At 38.9% G+C, this 22,453-nt stretch overlaps 1 protein-coding gene across 3 annotated transcripts; it reads right to left on the reverse strand.

The window, feature by feature from the left end:
* Nucleotides 1–19: 19 nt before the first annotated feature.
* Nucleotides 20–22,268, reverse strand: lpin2 (lipin 2). Of its 3 annotated transcripts, none has more exons than XM_082514844.1 (20): nucleotides 22,033–22,267; nucleotides 16,938–17,138; nucleotides 12,504–12,599; nucleotides 11,666–12,024; nucleotides 11,477–11,584; nucleotides 11,248–11,374; nucleotides 10,831–11,167; nucleotides 10,648–10,747; nucleotides 10,309–10,496; nucleotides 9,462–9,555; nucleotides 9,296–9,365; nucleotides 9,101–9,193; nucleotides 8,862–8,944; nucleotides 8,501–8,648; nucleotides 7,983–8,131; nucleotides 6,737–6,823; nucleotides 6,088–6,240; nucleotides 4,245–4,359; nucleotides 3,337–3,440; nucleotides 20–2,756 (listed from the first exon to the last, which is right to left on the reverse strand). In XM_082514844.1, the coding sequence occupies exons 2-20, from the start codon at nucleotides 17,127–17,129 to the stop codon at nucleotides 2,612–2,614; spliced, it is 2,748 nt and encodes a 915-aa protein (XP_082370970.1). In that variant the 5' UTR covers nucleotides 17,130–17,138; nucleotides 22,033–22,267; the 3' UTR covers nucleotides 20–2,611. The 3 variants fall into 3 exon arrangements, with proteins under 3 accessions (XP_082370970.1, XP_082370969.1, XP_082370971.1); XM_082514843.1 differs by having other exon boundaries at nucleotides 11,666–12,027; nucleotides 22,033–22,266; XM_082514845.1 differs by lacking the exons at nucleotides 20–2,756; nucleotides 3,337–3,440; nucleotides 4,245–4,359 and adding an exon at nucleotides 7,029–7,134 and having other exon boundaries at nucleotides 6,131–6,240; nucleotides 11,666–12,027; nucleotides 22,033–22,268.
* Nucleotides 22,269–22,453: the final 185 nt, after the last annotated feature.

The following is a 22,453-nucleotide window of genomic DNA, read 5'->3' on the forward strand; positions in this document are numbered from 1 at the left end:
GCACGCACATAACTGCATTCATTTAGAAATTTTATTTCATACAAACAAGACCATAAGCCACATGTTAGCTTCATTAGGCCTGATTTTTTTTTTTTTTTTTTTACTTCTTCTTACAGTTGATTTTGTTCTTCAAACCACATTTCTATTCAAATGAAACACAGCATACATTTAATGCATTTTCTGCTGGTCGGACACAAATACCAAGCATTACATCCAAACAAAAACGGAACAAAACTTAAGTCACACAACAGCTCATACACGTTATAAGAAAAAAACAAAAAGGCATCAAAGAAGAATGTGATGGTCAGCATATATACTCATTCAAACGTTTATTTACCACATATCCCAGGATCAGAGAAGATGAAGTGTGATTCTTTCACACAAGATGCTTTACTTTCATAGAAAGAATGGAATTTCTTGTTGATTTTAAGATAGATCTATTTGACTTCACCACTTTGCAGAGAACAAGCAAACAAATCAAAGCGGGGCACACTGTATTCATCAAAACAAAAAAAAAGAAAAAGAAAAGAAATCAGCAGTGCATGTAGCTGTCACCATAAATTGTGCTTATTTTTATGAAATGATCTTGGCTGCTCCTGCTTTTTTAGTCCACACTGGCATACACAGTCAGTTACACTTGCATTGGAGATATGATCCATCTGACCAAAACTCCTTTCCTAAAATCATACATAGATAATGCCGGGGAAGTGCCTTAAACACTTCCTGTACAGTCAAGTATTTCCTGTTTATCTCCAAAAAACAGTTTATCCTCCTCTGGTCACCAGAGGCACGGGAATCAGGCTTTTCTGTCTCTCACGCTCTCAAGCACACACATTAAGGGGTAGCTCTGATATTACCTTGCTGCCTGTTACCCCAAATTATCATCATTTTCCTCTGCCTTAAAAACATACACACAAAAAAAGCTACTTGAAACAAACTAAGCTTCTCAAAACTCACTAATAGACAAATTTCAGATTAACTGAATAGTCAAGAAGGTAAAACTCAAACTCTTTATGCTCAAACGCTGCAGTAATTGCATACTCTGGTCTACTGTCTACTTAGACTGTCGGTGAAGTGCATGTGGGTGGGAGATGTGCTGAGTTGTAAGTCTTGAGTTTCTGGGTGCAACTTTGACAAAGTGTGCTGGATAAAGCCACCGAGGGAACCTAAGCAAAGGGTGCAGGATGCTGCCACCCCAACAGCAGCAGCACTCTGTGATTAGGTACACACACACACTACCATCATCCTGAAGTCCATCCTACGGAGGACCTCACAAAGCAATATCCTTCATTTTAAGCTCTTCTCAAATTTGCTTATATCCACTGTTCCATCTCAAGCATCCTCTCTCACATTTACACACATCTGGTAATACTACAGACTCTGAGGTTTTGCTCAGGAATGTCTACGTGCCTTACATGTTGAAAAATTCACTGTTAATAAAAGAAATACAGGCTTGTTGCTGGAGACGTGACCAAAGAAAGCTTGTACAAGGCCTAGCAGTTACTGTTAAGTGCATGTTAGTCTGTGATCAGCCTCACAAAAATACTAATCTGAAATATTGCATTGGTGATCAATTATCTTTTCAGACAAGCAAAGGCCTCACAATAGAAATCAATAACTTAAATACATTGATCATCATAAATAATGACTCCATTGTTAACTAAACACACGTGATTTGCCAGAGCTTGCATAACAGAACAAACATATTAAAACAACAGCAAGACAATACACCATGAAGCTGCTTCATTTTTTTAAGTCACAGCAAACTGTGCATCCTCACATACTTGGTGAAAGCATATCCGAGGTACGACCTTGGATATTAACAGTACCAAACATGGCTCGCTGTGTAGCGGCCATATGAAATCTGTTGCACAGTCAGGCAAGAGTCAGGAACGAGAGGACAACTGAACACTTACTGTGGCGAGTTCCTGAAATCTAACGGCTGTGGACGGTTCTGTGTTTGTGTTATTCTGTTATTTGCCAACCTCTATCACGACTGTATTTTTAGAACAGAATAAAGCCTCCAATTAAAGGCTGGTTACTTGCTTCTGGGCAAACACAGCACCTACAGTAAAATATGACTGCCGCATAACAACTGCCCAGTGTTAATTGCCTGTCCTGTTTTAATTAAATGTGTGCCTTTTCCATTTAAAACATTACGTTTCACTTCTTCGGGGCGTTTCTTAAATTACTTCTGCTCAGCTCGGAATCTAGCTCCTCGTGAGGGACTTCTGCCTGCGTCGTTTATGGCTTTCTACAAGTTTACCGAGATACTAGCTGGATCTTCAACTGCCAAGTCTGTACAAGAACATGGACTAGAAAGTTATCACTGGGCAGGATGCCTTCACACAGAGGCATACGTGGAGTGTCTCTGTGAAATAAACGCTAAGTTATCACTCATCAGGATTTACTGTTCTGATAATCTCCACTCATCTCTCAAGTAAATACAGTTTACCAACTTTTCTGAGTTCATGGTTACTGTGTCTGTGTGTTGTGTAAGTCTAATTAGCAGGAACAGTTCTGGTTCCACTTCACATGTATTTAGGAGGTGCATTCAGGTGCACAGTTCATTTGAATGTTAATGTATAGCTGGGTATCAATACACACCGACTCAGAGCAGTTCATCTGGATTGATTTCTGGTATTGGCTGTCTCCAGTAACAGAAAGAGCTGTACTCTGGCATTACAAAGGCCTCGTTCTGCTCTTTGCTCAGCAAAGGGAACACGTGCTCCACCAGCTCACTCAGTCTGCCATAGCTGCGAAGGGGGAAAAAACGAAACCAGAGAAACAGAGTGAGCAAGAGAACGGATACAATATATAAATCTTAAAAAATATATACACTCTAGGTATTTAGTGATGAACAAAAAATAAAGAAAAACAAATATTTAAAAAATGGATTTTAGATTTGAAATACGTTGAAATGTATTGATCAATCTAAATACAGAAAGAACAAAAAACACAGGCCACCTGAGGAAAACATTGCAGACTAGAATCAATTTTAAGGTGTGTTTCTGGCCAGCTCTCTTTTTATTTCTGTTTTGTTCTCCATCAGATCCTGTGGGAAATATCTGTCGCTTGAGCTGCTAAAAGCACCACTATGTTCCCTAGTTTTTCTCTAATTTTTTCTGTTTTGCTTGCTGCAGGGTACAAAAGACTCTGTGACTGTAGGCTTTTATTCTTTTTACAGTAATGTGAGAGTGAAGGAAACAGTAATGGCTGGAAAAGCAAAACAAGAAAATAAAGAAAACAGAAAAACGTTCAATGATAGCAACGTCCTATACTTCCTGCTGGGGATTTTTGCTACGAAAGACAAACACAGACCATTAATGTACTTACGAGGACTTGTTGCCCTTGGTCTGCTCCTGGATCAGCTCTCCCTTTGGGTTAACTGTGAAAATTCTGCACACTGGAACGCCGACTTCCTTATAGGCAAACACATCCTGTATGAAGACATAAAGATTAAAGGCTCAATCTTCCCTCTAAAATACGACTGCTTCAAAGTTTAAGTTACGTTTTTTAAATGTTTCCGTTTATAAGCACAGCACAAGCTTTTATTTTGAGTTGGGATTAATTACAAACACATAAACCCCATTTTGCTTCCTCTAAGACAAAGCATGCGAATGAACCTGTCATTTACAGGCTGAAAAATTACTGACAGAGCTGTTAACAGCCATCTGAGAACACTCTTGATTATGTAATGTTCGGAAAGTAGCCTCTCATACATAATACATAATAAACTGAAATGACCACGTTAATAACATTAACCACAGATTTCCTGTTTGTGTTCCACCTAATGCATGTAATGGCAGTAAATTTCTGGAGTAAATGTTTTTGGTTGGCCAGAGGAAGAGTGAGTGTGTGGCTGTGTCTTATTTTTTTGTTTAGGGGAGAGACCGAGGCAGACTGGGCTTTGATAGCTGACCCTTCATGTGACTGTTAGTGTTTATGCAGCTGAAGACGGGATGCTGTGCCCGACTTGAGCTCTCGTCCACAGATGAAGTCACTCGCGATCACACTCTGACAATGACCTCAGCTCAGGTTCAGCCCAGTACTTATTTCACACATTCATGTCTGCTAACTCAAAGTGTCTGCCAAAGTGTCATGTTGCTCTTGCAATGAATTACAACTGCATCAACCTCTGAAAAGCGCACTTTTAAAAAAACAAAACAAACCAAAAAAACCCCCAAAAAAACAAGCACTCTAATGTCGGGAAGTCTGACATCTTCAAACATGCATTAACTCACATTAGCTCTATTCCCAAAGGCGGCATAAAATGGCTGCTTGTTATGCTGGAACAGGTTCTTGATGTCTGTAAGGCATTCAATCTTGAAGATCTCTGGTTTCTTCTCGATGACCTCTCTGAAGCAAACAGACAGTTTTATTAGAGGGCATACACATCCTTCCCGTGTGTCCAGTTTGAGTTAGAGGTAATTTGATCAAACATATTTCGTTTATCTCAAACCCGTTTCTCCGACTGTTTTTAGATAAGAATTTGTTTATATATGACTTTTGTCCTCTTTACAAATCGTGTAATAGCACGGCCTAAATCCAAATGCATTTCAGCAATTTCTGTTTAAAATTATGACTCAAAACAAATACACAGATGGTAGGGGTGTTTCTAATTTAAGCAAATTAAAACAAGAGGGACACATAAATAATGCAAATATCTACAAGTGTTTGCACCACACAACTATCAGCAATGCTGCAGGTTGCTATGCTGAGACACTAGCCATTCTGAACAGGTTTCAAGGTCACACAAAAACCCTGCTACGTGATTAACACACTGAATAAAAGAAATCAACATTTTCAAGGGAACCATTAACAACACAGGAAAGTTTTACTTGTTCTGTGAAAGTGAGAAAAGGATACTTGCTTTAGCTGTATTAACATTTGGATAATATCTGACATACAAGGCATAACAAGCAAGTATCACAAGAGTATTTAATTGTTTAATTAACATTATATTAACACAGTCATAATTCACTGAAACCAGTGTTGCTGGGAAACATGTTTGATGGGAGAAATACCGAAAGGGGTCATTTTAAAATCATGTAACTGTTAAAATAAAATCACATCAGTTAGTTTGGAACTTTTTCTAAAGTCATTTTATTCATCATACAGTGAATTTTGGGGTGTGTGGGATTAAATTATTGATTGATTTCCCCCCCCAAAAAATGTAAAACAACAATTGCAGCATGCCTGGTTGCTTAGCAGCACATCTTACATACTCAAACTTTAACATGAAGGTTACTGTATCATGAGTTAGCTAGAGGAGGCTGACAGATGAACATGTGTGGGAGACAGTAGGTGGATCTAATAGGTCATTCTGATGATGCTCTTCTACAATAATTAAAATATTAAGATGTGTCAGCAATTGTATTTTTGTTGTAGTCTTGTTTATTAGTAGACTCTGAAATATATTTTACCTTTACAACCAGGAAGGAAATAATTTCAATAATTTGTGAAACTCCTCTAAAACTGAACCTTAAATATTTATTTTGTCAAATATATTTAAATTTAGAAAAATGAGTCAAAAATAGACGTTCTGCTGCAAGATGTCTCAAATGATCCCACATTATCAAAAAAATATAGAAAGCTAGCAGCCTCCTTCTGGATCTCCTCACCACTTCAACAAAAGAATCATTCACACAAATCATGTCTCTAAAAATGCAAATGAGACTGTGACAGCAACGGGGAAATAAAGAGAATAGAATAATCCAAAACAGAGAAAATGCTGGCCATGAGCGTACTTTAGAGAAGTGACGGCACTAATACCAACACAGTTAATGCCTTTTAGATAGGAATTCATGAACTTGAGTTTGCTGTAGACTTAATAACCATGGCATATGAAAGACTTATTATAAAGAACGAGGCTCGGGAGAGTGGGGACGATTTTGAGACTGAGAATAGGGTTTTTAAAGTGAAACTAACTTTGTAGAGAAAAAAAAAGATTTAAGGGTGAAAAATATGGGGTGGTTTGAAAACAACATTAATATCTGGGGATAAGGAGGATTTAAATTAAATCATTTAATGTATATAATGAGCTTCATGATACCGAGACTGGTAACCATTTAGAGCTTATATTACCTGTGGAAAGCAGAGAAGAGGCTGCTGGGAGAGAGCATGAGAGGTCCTCGGGGTAGGATGGTGCCTCCATCATTGACCCACTGTAAGTAACCTCTTGTCATGTCCGCCATGCCGATTGCCCGGGCTGAGCAGTACAAGAACTTGTAGCCATTTCTGCGAATGGGAAGAGCAGTGCTCATTAATAATTGTTCATTATCATGACCTTAATGGCAACTACTAAGATTAGCACTTAAATTGGATGAGTTATTTTGATTGCGCTCATAATGTGGAGAAGTCACAACAATTCAATTTAAAAAAAAAAAAGAAAATCTTGCAGAGGAAACTTTTTATTTACTACCAAAACCAATACCCAGACTCACTACAGCTGACTTCATTCATGCAATACATTTTCTATTTTTTCAGATTTAAGTATAAAAATAAAACCAGAAAACGAAAGGGCTGGTTTAATGGTGTTTTTACTTTCTGCAATAATTCTGCCTAAACTACAGTTAAACTTACTGAGTCATCCACCTCAGAGCTCCCCACGCAAACACTGGGAGGAAATATCAACTCCACAAAGAGCCGACTGGGAATCAACCCCAGACAGTCCTAACCACTGACCAACCATTCATGCGTCTTCCATAATTAATCAGTGTTGCTGTGCACTTACTCAGCTACAGAGTGGTAGAGCTTGGCAATCCCCTGGTGGGTCCAGTCCTTCCCCAACTGTGGAAGTATCTGTCCAAATACATCTGACCTAAAACATTTAAACACATACAAAAATATCAATATCACTGACTATAAGATAGAAACAAATCAAACAGCCACATCAAGTAGAGAAAGAGAAAGCAGAGTACTGACTGTTCAAAAGAGGTCACATAAAGCACGATAACACCGTTTTATCATAAATATAGAACATTATGGGCTGTTCTCCACTAATGAGTGGGGAGAAACAGTCTCACCCTCAGCTGGCTGTGTGTCCTTACAGACTGAAATGTAAATGTCCTCATTATAGTCCCTGTGCTCTTTACCCTGTTAGCCAAAGAAAGCAGCATGTCAGGGGTTGGCCTAAAGGGTCACAGAGATAATAAGCTGCAGTCAATTTGGAGCCGTTTGATGTCGACCACCAATGAACTTCAGGGTGGGCGTCAGGAAGGCAGCAGGCATCAGTTTTGTTTCAGAAGAGATATGACTAGCTTTAAAGTAATTAACAGAGCGTGAAACAAATAGAACTGGATTACAGGCTTCATATATGCCATTTGTGAATGACTTAAATGTGTCCATGGTAGTGAAGCTACTCTGAGCTGGAATCTTATTTTAAGCTTTTGTTCCTTTTTAAATTAACCGAACAATATTATGCAACAATTTAATCTTGTGTTCATTTACCTGCTCCCCACCTTATTTGGTGGATAATAAATAAGGAGCTGTATTTAAAGTATGCAGGCAGTTTATAGAAACACTTGAACACTGCACTATAGATTCCATCTTGGTAGCATAATAATTAGTTTTAGTGCAAAAATGGAGGTTTCCATGGCGAGTTTGCAACAGATGGCTTTAAGTGTTTTAACTATAAAATTAGATCCACATTTTATTACAAGAACTGAAACAGGATGCAACAAAAGATCTATCTAAATGTCGCTTCACTGATTGCTTCCCACCTATATGTTAAAATCAATATTTGTACACATTATTTTTAATTGTCGTTAAAGGATGCAACTAAGGTAGAGCACCCAAGGGAAATTCCTTCTAATAAGGTTTTCTTATTACTGTATATGTACAGGAAAATGTAATTGGATGCTACAATAACTGACTGATTTACTGCCCTGTCTATTACTGTCCATAATTAACATAGCAGCTAGCTTGCTATTACAACTGTGTTCTGTAATATGATTTTCTGAGTGACTGGAAGGCCATACTTTGTGATGGTGCCATCAATGTCAGAGATAATGACTTTGTCGTCCCAGTTCCACAGGTAGATTGTACCCTCACAGCGGCATGTGCCTTGGTATTGAGTGGTGATGCTAAATGTCACATCATTTGGCCCCTGCTTGAGTTTCAGACTAGCCTGGAAAAACAAACAAAAAAATGAGATATATATATATTTTTTTTTTTTCAACAGCACACGCATTACTCTCTGGCATCATTTTCTTGCCACAGTACAATGACCATCTACAGATCTTTAGAGCCCCCTACAGACTACAAATGGAGCAAACACTAGTTGCAGTTCATAGTTAGCCAGCAGAGGGAGCACAAAACAGCCAAATAAAAACACTTGAGACACAAATCTCATTAAGAACTCAGCAAAAAAATAAGCTGATCTTCTGACAATCAGACACTTTTATATTTGAAATTAAATAATATTTTATGACATTTATAACAAATCCAGAGAAAGCTTTGTCAATGTGAGAAAGGAAAAGGTGTAAAATGAACTTACAATCTGATCAGAGGAAAGCCGTAGTGACTTTCTGTATGTGTGTGGGCTGGGATGGTGCTGACCATCCACTGGCTGCAGTCTCTCTTGACAGGATGCTGCGCTCACCTCCTTGGACTCTTCATCACTGGATGAGTCTCTTGCTTTAGGCCTACAGTGCAGTAACCACAGATATGGTAGTCAATTATCACAGACAAGTGGAAAAACATGTTTCAGAAAGATTCGACCTGAAGATCCTTAGATGTATAAATAAATTCAATGTTATCTTAGTTACATTATTAATATTCTTCCTCATTAAACCAAAATATAAGCTCCTCCCTATGTATAATAATAATATAGTTTTTGATTTTCTGGTATCACATACGTTAAGGCCAGCTTCTCCTGAGATGTGGAGGGTCCTTCCTCTCCCGAATGTGGTTCCTCCTTAGTTTCGAGCTTAGTCTCCGACTGGACGAAGTAGGCAGAAAAATAAAATTCCCAATTAGCCAAGTTTAAAAAATATCTATATGAAAACAGGACACTGCCCATGAAGAGGGAACAGAAACTAACTGCAGATACCACCTCAAATTTTGTTTTGTTCACTTGTACTAACAACATGCACACCTGCTTGATTGTGCTATCCGCCCTCTTACGCCAGAACCACCAGCGGCCTGACTTCTTTGGCATTTTCTCCTTCACCCAGGCCTCCTCTGTAGCCTGCCATAAAAAGGAAAACAAATACATTTAATGATGAGATAGCTGCCAGCTGACAATGAGTGAATGAACAATACAAAGAGTAAAGAATTAAACACACGTTACCTTTGGTAAATTCTTCTGAAATGCTTGAAGGCTTAGAATCAAAGGTGCAGCTAGGGTCCAGTTATAATATCTGAAGACAAAGACAATTACCAATGTGTAATCCTGACCATACGTTTGAAATGTTTCTCTAGTGCATTTCCAATGTGAAGTAAAAACAGTTACATACCTATTTCCTATCCTTACTACCAGGTTGGGGTTGTCTATAATTGCTGGATTTTCAGCAAATTCATGATAGGTAATGATATGCTCCATAAACCTTTCTGGAAATGAACAGGGGAGAAGAAGACTAATTAAAGACAGCTGATGAAAAGGTCAGTGGTGGTGAGAAATAACATCTTAGTAGACATAAAGGTCAGGAAACTTTTTCTTCTGATAACCCCAGAGAGCTTCTAAAGCCTAAATCCCAAAGGATTAATATAACCTAGAGACCTCTAACAGTTTGTAATGACTGCGGAAGTAGTCTGTGATCATCGTTTGTAATGCAATAAATGCAGGGCAAATTAACAACAACATTTAACCAAATATGGACATCCTGTTATGATATTAGTCCAGAGGAAATGAGCATGTTCTTGCTTTTTTGTTCTTCTTTCCCCTTAAAGAATTATGTTGTTATCTTTAAAATGAATGAGAGAAATGGCAGGACTCTCATATTTAAAAAAAAAAAAAAAAAAAAAAAAATGTGCATAAAAATAGCATAAGATAGAAGCATGTTGACTCGGATGACCAACGTTTTTTCTGCTGTTTAACAAGGTTATGACATCATATTCAGAGATGAAGACACATTTCCTGAAGAGTTAAAGTACATGTTAATTTGATGAGAGGGAAAGTACTTCTGGGTACGACATTTACACATCTGAACAAATATGTATCTGAGAACAGCTTCCTCTAACAGTAGCTGGACACTTTATGTGGCTAATCCAGAAGGTGCAACAAAGTTAGCTGAATGTTTACTGGCTTAAGACAAAAATGTTCACTTTATGATACATTTTGTTGTGAGTGTCATGCTCGTGTACCTTTGGATATTTCAGCATTTTCTGTCAGGCCTCCACACAGAGAAAGAGTAACATCAGGGAGGTCACTAGTTGAGTCAGAGAGACACTCTGTCCCGCTGTCAGCTGCAGCACTACCCACCGACTGTGGGGACTGTGAACCAGAGTGCATCTCAGAGTCAATCCAGTGCTTAGCAGCTGCCTCAGTCTCACTGGAGAAAAGAGAAGGAGAAGAAAAGGGTTACAACATGTCATGATACTGGTCTTTCAGGCTGTCAGTGACACTTCAGAGGAGAAATCGCTTTGGCTTTTATTTTATAATTACAAAGGTTAAGTAATTAGGCAGATCTTTAACCATCATACCTCTTAGGAAAATATCGTGCAGCAACATCAGGTTCAAGTACATTCAAGTCATCTAAGTAGATATCCTCAGGACCCTGATGCTGGCTCCTCTTCGGAACACCTACATACAATATATTTACAAATTACAAACTCATAACCAAGACAAGCCTTAAAAAAGCACCAATCTGCAGCCACCTAACATACCTTTCTTCTTTGATGGTGAATCTGTCTGCTGGTTACTGGAAGAGGTGGAGGTTGCTATGCTTGATTGCAGGATATCAAGGGGTTCTGTAGGGGCTTCCGGACTAACAGATGATATGGTGCTAACAGACGATATTGGAATCACAGGTGTTACAGTGGTGACGGGGGTGCGTGGCTCGGGCTTGACAATGTTACACACTGAAGAGGAGGTGGCATCGCCTTTTTCAACCTCGGTCTCATTCTCCATGGCCTCCGAGCTGAGGATGACACGGAAATGGGTGCTTTCTGATGGGGTGATGGTCACTTTTTTCAGTGGTTCTGATTTCTCCTTCTTGGTGACCTAAAAAAATTGGACGTAATGTTATTGTGATGATGAGTCAACTGGCAATGGTTTGAACTCCACTGGGAAGAAGTGCTCACCCTTGTGGTTTCTGGAAATTCTCCCCATGTCCACTGCATGTGAGACTCAGCTCTGAGCAAACTCTCTGAAGGCCTCATCACCAGTTCTGAGTCACTCTTTGGGGTAAAGGCCTGAGACAAGCTATGGCTGCAGGGGTGTAAAAAGAAATGCCAAGTATTAGTAAAACAGGTGCTACTTACACGTCTGTGCTATCTTTGCTAACGACTTTCGGTTCATGTCAGCACATACCCATCACCAGCTGGCCAGTCCCCATCAGACATTGGATAACCATCAAGGCTGTGTCTGGCTGCGGGTAATTTAGGGTCAATGTCACGCACTGTAGTCACTGAAGGTGATCTAAATTCAGAGTGCAGAAGAAGCATAATAATTAACTGATCTCTTCACACAAATCTGGCTAGAAGCGTTGAATAAACATACCTTGATACATGAACTGTAGTTTCCTCGTCAGAGCTGAGATCCATTTCAAAGATCTCCTCATTTTGCCCAGTACTAGACATAGCAGCAGTGGTAGCAGCGGGTGCATTAGCAGCAACAGCATTACCAGTAGTGACTGACGGCGGGGTCAGTTCCTCTCTACGGGGGTCTCCTTTGTGCTTCTTTCTCCGTCTTTTCTTCTTTTTTGTGGCCACAGTGCTTGGAGCAGGAGGTTCAGGAGGGTCCTCTGGGTCGGCGGGGTCATCTTCCAGATCTTTTGGTGCCCTGTGCTCCACCTCTGAGATCCAGAACAGGTGACTCTCGGTGGGGATTGGGGAGGTGGCCAAATGGGCAGGAACAATCTGCTGAAATAGGAAAGCAGGACATGAGGATTAAGATATGTTTAAACAAGGATAATCGTAGTTTGAAACACAATATTGACTCAGGTCCTGCAGAATAAGGTAGAAGTCACTGCTGAGATGTCACAATAGCAGCCTGAGCAAAGGTTAACTATGCAATATGGTGGAGTAATCACTTCTTCCTACAAACACTGCCCTACATTTCTACTTCAAGAATGCTGTTAAGCAAAGGCAAGACTGTTGTTGTGTTGGGTCAACGAAAGCAAAGTGAAAGATGTTTTGAAAACATGTCTGAAGTTTCATTTCTTTTTTTCAACATGAAATATTTCATGACTTTGCTACATTAAAACTCAAAACAAGACTGCACAAAAAGGAGAATGAACAAATTATATATCTGGAAAAATGTCTCAATGAAACTGTGTCATTAGCCTTTAGCAGTTTTGTTACTTTATTTATTTATTTTAATTATGCTTATGGCTTACATTTTGTTGCTCAGCTTCCTGCACAAAAAAGGCCTCTCCATTGTCACCAAGCTTCATATGCAGGTCTACAGGCTCTCCATTCACTTCGATGTCGATCTGGAAAGAAGACACATAATTCCCTTTCGAACATGTGCTCCTCTCTTATTAGTCTGACATCTTCTGAACAATTTGTCACTTTTATCTGAATGAGCTTCCTGCTCACTTTCCTATAAAAGTCACGAGTAACAATTGTGCTTTACTTTTAACATGGCAAAAGCTTCAACAGCATGAAGGCACATTAACTGACAGACATGTACAGGACCATGGCTTACTGACTTAAGACACTCTCTCGTGCTTTTGACATTGTCATCTCACTATCTCAGTGTGGCTTTTGAATATGCCCACAGATTGATTAACTCGCTCTCTCTGTTACAGTCTTCATGAAGATTATGTGATAAACATTAACATAAAGTGACCGGTGTCTAAATGCCAACACTTTAACAGACTGAAGAAGCCAGCAATGTTAAGTATGCAATTTTTGAAGAGGGCTGTATTGGCACTGCTGTTCAAATGTAAAAACTGCCAATGCAATAGTACAGAACAGAAAATAAAATAGGACACTGACACTGAAAACAGTTATTCATTGACGTCAATCACCCTGTGTATCAACCGATAAAAATCTTACATTACCCTTTTTAGTTGACTTTTAAAAAAAATTTTAAAAAAACCCATCACACTGGTTGTTTTATTATACTTCCATTATTTTGCAAGATCACATACATGGTCTGTATGCACTCAGAGACCCATCTTCCTCCAGAGCCTTTAAAAAACCTAATAAGCGTATGGGTCTTCTGGGCTTGCTTTCTGTGGAGCCTGCCAACAGAACAAGGCCATTCATGTTTGCCAGATAAACCCCAGTGGACCAGGGGGCCATTCAGAAATTTGACACCGAAAACAAAAAACAAAACAAAAAAGAAAAAACAGGTCACGTCTGGCAGAGACTACAGGAGGAGACAGACTCTGACTCACAAGTGCTCTGCAACTTGAAACCAAATCATCAATATTAATTTACAACCAATGGCTGTAGAAATAATCAGTTTTTCTCCCTCTTGTGCTATCCGTCTGGTTGTACATTTGATGCTGTCCTTTACTGTTGCTGTGGGTTCTCTACAGCCTCAAGATTTAATTTCACCCCTTCAGGGGTGCTGGAGGAAATTTATGTGTGGTAGTGGCTGGTAATTTCAATGCCCAATTAATAATGAGCTAGAATAAAGGAGGGTCCTCTTCAGCTGTTCACAGTGTGTGACAGGTTACATGCACTTGAATAGCTGAGATGTGGATTTGCCAACACTGTGCTCCATCACTGGAATGATTGCGAGGCACGGCCACTTACAAATGCTTGAATTAAGGCAGGATATTAAGATGTTTTGGGGTTTGGTTTTTTTTGCTTTGTTAAACACAAGTCTATTTCACTCTTGACGTTCACTTTTCAGATTAGAAGAACAGGAAAATAATATGTGTAAGTGCACTTAATTAACATCTCTAATGTTTTTAGAAACCACATAGTACTTGAAAAACTTTTCTGGTTGCCAACCAAAGTGACTGATGTACGGGAACAGACACACTATCAGCAGCCAAATTTTAATTAGTATTTGGCAAACAGTTATAGCTGAATTCCCACTCATAATTCTCTAAAATATCTGCATGTCAGTACCAAATACCACACAATTTATTGCATTTATCGCAAAAGCACAAGGAGCTAATAACTGATCTCAGGGACAGACATAACTGTTTGTTACACAACAGCCCCTGTTCAGGCCTCCTTCACGTTTCCTCCCTCTCCCACACATAGAAGTTGTAAAGCTGCTGTTGCCATAGAAACCACTCATTCATTCCTCCCCTTTAAGCCCATCGGGATTCTGGGTAGGTGGTGAGACAGTGTCAGTTCCCCCCGCAAATCATTATCCACTCCGGTTCACCAGCAAGTAAATAAGCTCTCTAAGCTAGTGCACAACATAACCATACTAAGAAGTACAGCTGCAGCTATCGATTATTTTAGTAATCGAGTCATCTATCAATTATTCCATCGAGTAACTGATTAGAAATACCTTTGTCTTATTATCGAGATATATTCAAAAGTGAAAAATAAATAAGAGAAAAAAATCTAATTGGTTTCCAGTTTGTTTGTTTGTTTTTGTTTCATCTGCCATCTGCTTCACTTGTCAAAAAAAACAAAAACAAAATTTAATATGACACCTAAATACAAAGGATTTGTTTTTGGTTTTTCAAATAATACATTTTCTTAAATGCAAAAAAATTTAAATACTCAAATAAGAGGCATAAAACTAAGGATTTAAAAAATATATATATCTTTAGTCTGTCTTCTTGGAATGCTTTATGAGTTTTTGTACATGTTTCTGCGTGTTTTGAGTCTGCAAGTTAATGAGTAAGTTTGTGTCTGCAAGCCTTTAAAGGAGAATGTGGTGGCTGTAATGAAGAGAAGCGAGTATATCAGCATTCTGAAGTTTGACCAGTGTGTTGATGCAAAGTTTTTGTGTTGCTGAAAATAAGATGATGGTGATGGTGCAGACATTAATGATATTAAAGATGATTCACCGTTTTTAAATATTACTACAATTCATTGAGACACTATTTTATATGTATTCACTTGTGAATAAATGTTATAAAAATCTTGAAGTAAACGTGGTGTAGTACACACCATGCCCCCCCTTTATACTCTCTCCTGTTCGCTTCCATGTAAAAACATGGAAGCGATCATGTAAAACATGGAAGCCCTTAGTCTTCAGCAAGATATATAATTGAACTATTCTGGAATCAGACTACGTTAACAGTTCCTCTGCATTTTTTTAATGTAGCCTTACTTCTGGAAACCTACTGCAGATTTTTCATTGCGTGAAACAAACGACGGTCGATGGAGTTGCTACAAAGTTTGCTTTTCTTCACATCAAGAGTTTGTTGATCAGATGCTTTGTCAATGACCCCCCCCCCCTCTAGTTTTTTCCCCAGGAAAGGCATTAATGTTGATCTCAGGAATATCACTGCTGTTTATGATTTTCTTTTTCTCAACAGAGCTCACGTCTCGTTAATAGCTCCGCCTCTTTGCTCTTTGCCGTGTGTAAAAAGACTCCTAGTTTAACTATCCCAGCTTCATCATCACTAGTGTTGTGTTATCAGTGTATACCGGCTTAACTTCCTTAAACTTTTTTTATTCACACGCTGCTCATAAATACTTTTGTATTACACAAATGTTTTCAGTCGTAAATGTGGGTGGATCGCTCGGGTTTGCGTTTCCATGGTAACAATGGCGCTACAATCATCGAAGCAAAGAATTTGTATTGAGACTTTTTTTATAATCTGATTATTCGTAATACTCAATACCAGTCCTACTAAAAATAGATGGTAAGACAAGTTCACCATTCTTACTTGTGTTATGGAACAAACACTTAAAATAAATACATCATATATTCCATCCATTACCAATTTCTTGCTGAATACCAACATTTTTTTAAACTTAATATAACCCTATAAACTGAAAAAACCTCAATAACATAGACATAACAGTGAGCCATAGCATTTGCATCTACATCTCCCTACTACAATACACTAATACACTCAACCTACTCTCCCTGCTATAAGGCCAATGTAGAGGTGCTACAAAAAGTGAGAAGTGGACTCAAGTGCTCATCATCCATGATTAATTGGATCGGGTCTCCCAGGCAAGATGATATAGTAACAAATACCATCAATGAGGGAGAACAGCCCAGAGCATCCCGTCTATGTTGAGCAAACATAAAAGATTTCCCTGAATGATTCATAGCCTGTGATTTCGATGCTCAGTATTTGTTAATTACCCACACTGGGATTGGAGAGTCATATGCTTTTTTTGATCCCAGTGTGGAGGAGCTTTGTTCAGGGGAGGACATTATGACTGTGTCCTGGGGGAGATGTCCTTAACGCCATTTTGCGCATGATGGAATTGATATGAAACGCATTCCATCGATTAAATAGGTTGGCATCTTTTCATCCGCACTTTTAATTGAATTAAATATAGTTACATTTTTTAAGCCTTTGCATTGAACTTCCACATTAGCAAAACCTCATTGATCAGTTTGAAAAAATGAATATTATAATCAGGAGCAGAGAACATTTTTAATATCCAATGTTAATCCAATGTTAAAACTTGGTACATATATTACCCACAATGCAACTCAACCACCAACAGTTCAGTCAAGTGATTTGGGCGTGTTGTGGGGAAACAAAACACAAAAACTTGGTGATATAGAAACATGCTTTCAGACCAATTTTTGATATTTGATGTTTGACACGTCTTTATATGAATCTATCTATATAAATATATGAGCTTTGTATATGAATCGATGTAAGCTTAATGCTTTGACACATCAGTGAAAGAAAAAACAAAACAAAAAAACTCACCACTTTCTCTTTGGAGCGCAGCACGCCCAGCTTACCAAAGCGCACATGGAATGGCGAGCACTGGTAGGTGCCATCTCTCTGACGGACAACCACAACATCGATGCAGCCTGACAATGTGGCCTGGTTAATGCCCTTATACAGTTCTTTGACAGTCACCAGAACCTGACCTGCTAGCTGGCCAACGTAGTTCATGGTGTCCGCCTGTACAGAGAAAAACAAAAACAAAAAAAACTAATATTAACAGAGTAAATGGAAAGACAAGCTAAAGGCATTGTTATTCAGCAAGAGTCCAGAAGACACAACCACTTATGAAATCTACAAATATTCCACTTGAAAGCTCCCTCCCTTCCTGCTTACCCTGTGGTGTCTGTTTATCTCCTGACCTCCATACAGACTGCTAGAGTTATACTGTTGTCCTATAACTGGCCATTGTCCCACGTGAACAACATTAGACAGAGGAAGGCTGCTATGGAAGCAGTTGACTTCCTGTTTACATCCATTAAACACTACTGTCAAAATCAAATAAAAAACTAAAACCACATTTCTGTGGCTTTAATATGAGCAGGATTAATGCTGTACATTTTGTCATAATGCTTTTAATCATCTGGAATAAGCAATTTGCAGGACTGTAAATTCCTTAACAAGCAAAGTGCTCAGTTTACTTGACCAAAGAAAAAGTACACAGGGCAGGGCTATCGTTGCATAATTACAAAAACTTTCCTTGGTGCACTATGGCCTCTTTACTGAACTAGATTATTTGTCCTCGATTGTCCTCTGCGACACAGAGTGTGTGTAACGATTAACTTAAACATGACTTTGGTTTGCCTGGGTCAGGGTCTAGTTTACTGGGGCCTGTAAACACATTGCCTCACTGACTTCATTGGGTTTACATAACCTGACATGTTCTGTCTTACACTAACCTTTTGTTCTGAATCTAGTCATGAGAGCAGTGATGGAGGGTGTGGAGGGGGGTAAGGGGGTAGAGAATAGGGACATTTGTGCAAGGGTGGCATCATGGAATATGGCAAACAACTGTGGTATATTCATTCGGAGTAGGATGATGAGTAGAGAGTATATGCACAGCGTATTCACTTTAAACCATAATCAGACAGGCAAACAGGACACTTTAGCAGCTATCACAGCCACCACAAAGTTCAAAGAGCAGTAGAAAGTTCAGATCATTTGATACCAGCAGGAATCCAAGAAACAAGAAGCTCCGCATTCGCGTTTCCTCGAACTTCACCCCAAATTTGTACACAGTGACAATGTGAAAAACAGGTCAACTACACTCTGTTGGGATAATCGCATAAATATAGTAACAACCAGGGTTTACACACCTGACATATTTTCAGTACAGATTGTATGACTGAAGCGTTAGGTATGTGTTTATAATATGAAGGACCAGTGAACCTATATTTTTGTGTATGACACTTAAAAATACAATACACTTTAGCTCCAGCACCATCTTTCATATTACAGGTTAAAGGTACAAATGTGGTATGCCGATTTTTGTGTCTTTATCTACTTTCTCCATCTCTAGAAACTAAGAACTTTTACCAAAATAACACTTTAAAGAGATTTACAGTACTGTAGATATTTAACTTTCACTTTTATTTCGGTGTCAGAAAGTCAGAGTACACGTACACCGTGTCTATTGGACTGATGTAGGATTAACACTGAGCAAATTATCACGGGATCATTTGGAAAATGTGCGGCAAATGCTTCAACCTGCTTCTACACATTTATTTTTCCTTCTTTCAGGGTCAGCCCAGAAGTAGGGCAATGCAAAAGTAGACTACAGTCAGAAATTAAACAGGACGGCTCGGTATTTTAGATGACACATAATTAGCACAGGTGATGAAAGACTCATGAGCCAATCTGTACTATTTTGACTGGATCACAATGCTATATTTGTCCCCCTCACTGCCCACTTCTTTTAACGTCAAATTACAAATCAAGGCAATCATGTGTGAAACTATTAGGCTTAGTTACAGTAACAAGCCAACAAACCAAGCAACCTGACAAAACCAAACAATAGAAGATGACTAACTGCCTATTTGGCCCTCTAGTTTCAGGCCCAAGCTGTGACTAACCAGAAAACCTGCCAGTACTGACTCACCAGGAACCAAGATGACCTCTGAGAGGATGGCTCATCCTGTTCACTGTTGTCTGTGTTGTCTTCTGTGTTGCTTCCCAGGAGCTCCCTGTTCCCCCAAGATCTCGGTCTCTTCATCACCATTAACAGAGCGTCAGCTCCAGCCTTATTCACCTCAGGACTAGACTAGCACCAATGTTTTCCTCTCTCAGATTATGGTGATAATATCCCCCTGTCATCCTGAATCAAATCTCAAATAAGGTCCACCTAATCACCTTGCAATGACCCTCCCAGGAGTAAATACAGATACACTACCTGAAGCCAGCTGCGGTTGTGTAATAGTAATAAAGATTGTCATTTTTCTTTTATTCTCTGCAGAATATGAACATATGCTTGTCCAGTCAGCTGACATGGCAGTAAGGGTTTAGCCAATGGGACGGCTTCTTTGGACTTGTGGTTTATAGCTGATAAGAGAATGCTAATTTCTGTGAACAGCTATGCAATGTTTTCCCCTGATAAGAGTAGGCAAAACCAAACAGCAATCCCCAGCAAGATGTTCTTTTACAGTCAGTCACGTATACCTGTCAGGTTCATTGCTGCAGGTGTTTGTTATTGTAGATGGCTCATCGAAAGTAGGACAATAAGTACACTGGACTTCAATATGTTGATTTCTTTGTTGCCAGTTGTCACATGAGCTCAGAAAACAGATGGAATTTTTTTAAACAGCACCAATATCATAATCTTTGCACACTAAAACAAATAAATAAGTAATAAATCCGATAGAGCGGTACACTGATGAGACTATAGTTCAAGCCATGATGAACACGTTTTTATCATCAGGAGGTTCTCTCTAGTTTGGCTTCCAGCATTCGCTCCTAAAATGAGCATAAAGCATGAGGCTCTTCCAAAGAGGTCTCAGCCCCACTGTCCCATCTGCTAAGCTTTTTGTAAACATGACCAAAGAAAACACAGGCCCACTGAGTTGAGGGCTGTGGGCTCTTCCTCCCCCTGTGCTAGGATCTGTTCTGTGTTCAAGAATTTAACAACAGCCATTCGGAAAATAAATGAGTACTTTCTCTTAGTGATAAAACATGGAGAAAAATTATATGTGCCATTTAACAAATAAGAAATCTTTAAATTACAAACTCGAGCAATTAAGAATTACAAGCACAGACATGTTGTATTATGGTCTACTCCACAATTATGGCTTTCATCTGGAATGATCTAGTCAACATTTGCTTTGACTGGGTAACAAAAGGAATCAGTTCTGCTAGACCACACAAAGTTCATGTTACACACTTTCAAGTATTAAGTTACACAAAACCAGCCTGCTCATTATGTGCAACATAAACCAAACCCCACAGAGTGCCAAGCTGCACTTTTACACGAGAAAAGGAGATTTTTTTGGTCACAATCAAAGTGTAGTTCATTATTTTCCAGTGAATTGCAAAATCCCTGTGAATTTGACAATACACAAAGCACAAGTGGTCAAAGTACCAACACTAATTCTATCCGGAAGATTGAACGCTTTCAAAATGTTTTCTTCTCTTAAGTGTAGACGATAACCAACACACACAGAAACATGTTCATTCAAAGTTATTTTGCATTTATAGTCTATGGTCCGGTAAACTTGTATTGTGTTACATATAAGGGAACTGAGAACTAGTTAGAAATTATCCAATCTACTGGAAGCAGAAGCATCTGAGCTTATTTTTCATTGCAAAGTAGTGAAGTCACACTACAGTGTGGCAGTGTGCAACAGTGGAGTAACTGCATACCTGAGTCACATGAAATACTTTATATGTCTTTTGTTTCTACAGTGTGTCCAGACTCTGATCTGAAACAGTGTTGAGATTGTAAATGAATGCAAACATACTTTTCCACCCTGAAGAAAATTGAACAGGAGTTAATAATGGAATCAATAAAGAATCTGAGTTGTGGCCAAAACTAAACTAAGCATCTGCATTAAAAGAAAAATACTTCTAAAACCTGATTCTAATGTTTAGACTGTTTTAATTTAAAAGCTACAAACTATAACCCCAAATTGACCATTAATGTAACTAAGATTTTGCCCTTCAAATAGTTTCAGTAACCGAACATTTATGAAAATAAGGTTATTTGCAAGATTTATGTCAGATTGTATCTTGAATTTCTAATATTACCTGTAACTCAGAATGACTAAATAAGAGTATTGGTATGGGTTTTTCTAATATTACACATTTAAATTAAAACGTTGGGGGAGAAAAGTGTTGTCTCTAAGTTGATTGGTACCAAGATTCTGGTTACTAGTGTTTTCAAAGGCCACCCACAAGCAGGTGTTTTCTTATGTGAGGAGTCAGCTTACAAGCCAACGCTAAATACAAAACATGAGTTTATGCGATACACAAGCTTGCTCCAACGTTAGTCAGTTGAGTCATTCCGTTTTAATCTCAGCCTGAGCTGTTATAGCTATAAAAATGCTAATTTTGAAGATTAAAGCTGGTGTATGGCTTGACATACGTCCCGAGTACATACATACTTCGATGTCATTGCGGAAATAAATGAAAAGCGAAACCATAAATCTTAGTTGTTTTGTACAACCGTGCTTTAACTGGTACAAATCCAAGCTATAAACAGTGGGTGAAAATAGTACATGGGAGGAAAAAATGAATGGAGACGGAGCTCTGTCAGCTAGCTGCTTGCCAGCTTGTTAACCCTCAGCTAGCCACCGTGTTATCGCTGGGTTTACGTTACCGTAACAGCAAACGGTGAAACACGAGTCACTCACTAGGTCACCGCTTTCAAATGGAAAGTCAATATATTTCTGCATTATGTGATAAATACATTCACAGTCCGGTCTTTTTGGTGTTTTAATTAAATGAATCCACAGCAGCTTAAAACTGTTAGCAAGGTTAGGTGCTAGCTATGGTTAGCCGAAGGCAGATTCAGATAATAAGATGTTAAAAGCAGCTGCGAACCGCTTTGACAGGGCTCGAAATAATTTTATCACTAAACCCTTACCTTCTGGTTGCGGGATGCTGCCGATGAAGGACGTTATGGTTTCTTCACTCAGTCCCCATATCTGTACCCGTGAAACTCCTCAGAAGCCTTCTGACGTGTCTGGACCACCGTGACCGACTGGTGGTGGCTGCCAGCAGAGAGCTGAAGTTGATGGGACAGGGAGCCGCACAGCGGCGGTGCACTCACACAGCTGGTGGGATACTTTCGGTTTGTCTGTGCCGTACATAAATTCATTCACTATACTTGCAGCCAAAATTACAGCCCCTGCAGTGTATTTAATACTATAACTTATGTACAGTTATTATCATAATAAGGTTTGTATCTAGGTAAAAGTTAACTTTTCTCCCTCCTAACGACCTTTCAGGAACTGGGTTACACACAATGACAACAGGTTCTTTTCATTTGACCATCATCAATCTCA

This window comes from Aulonocara stuartgranti (genome assembly GCF_965226115.1).
Source record: "Aulonocara stuartgranti genome assembly, chromosome: 18".
Taxonomy (NCBI): Eukaryota; Metazoa; Chordata; class Actinopteri; order Cichliformes; family Cichlidae; genus Aulonocara; species Aulonocara stuartgranti.

What these genes read in the sequence shown, in the direction of transcription:
- lpin2 (XM_082514843.1), bottom strand. Translation starts at nt 17,129, where the DNA reads ATGAACTACGTTGGCCAGCTAGCAGGTCAGGTTCTGGTGACTGTCAAA. An exon ending in GACTGGCCAGCTGGTGATGG is followed by an intron (nt 11,375 to 11,476) that starts GTATGTGCTGAC and finishes ACACCCCTGCAG; the next exon opens with CCATAGCTTGTCTCAGGCCT. An exon ending in CTCTTCTCTGCTTTCCACAG is followed by an intron (nt 4,360 to 6,087) that starts GTAATATAAGCT and finishes TGTTTGCTTCAG; the next exon opens with AGAGGTCATCGAGAAGAAAC.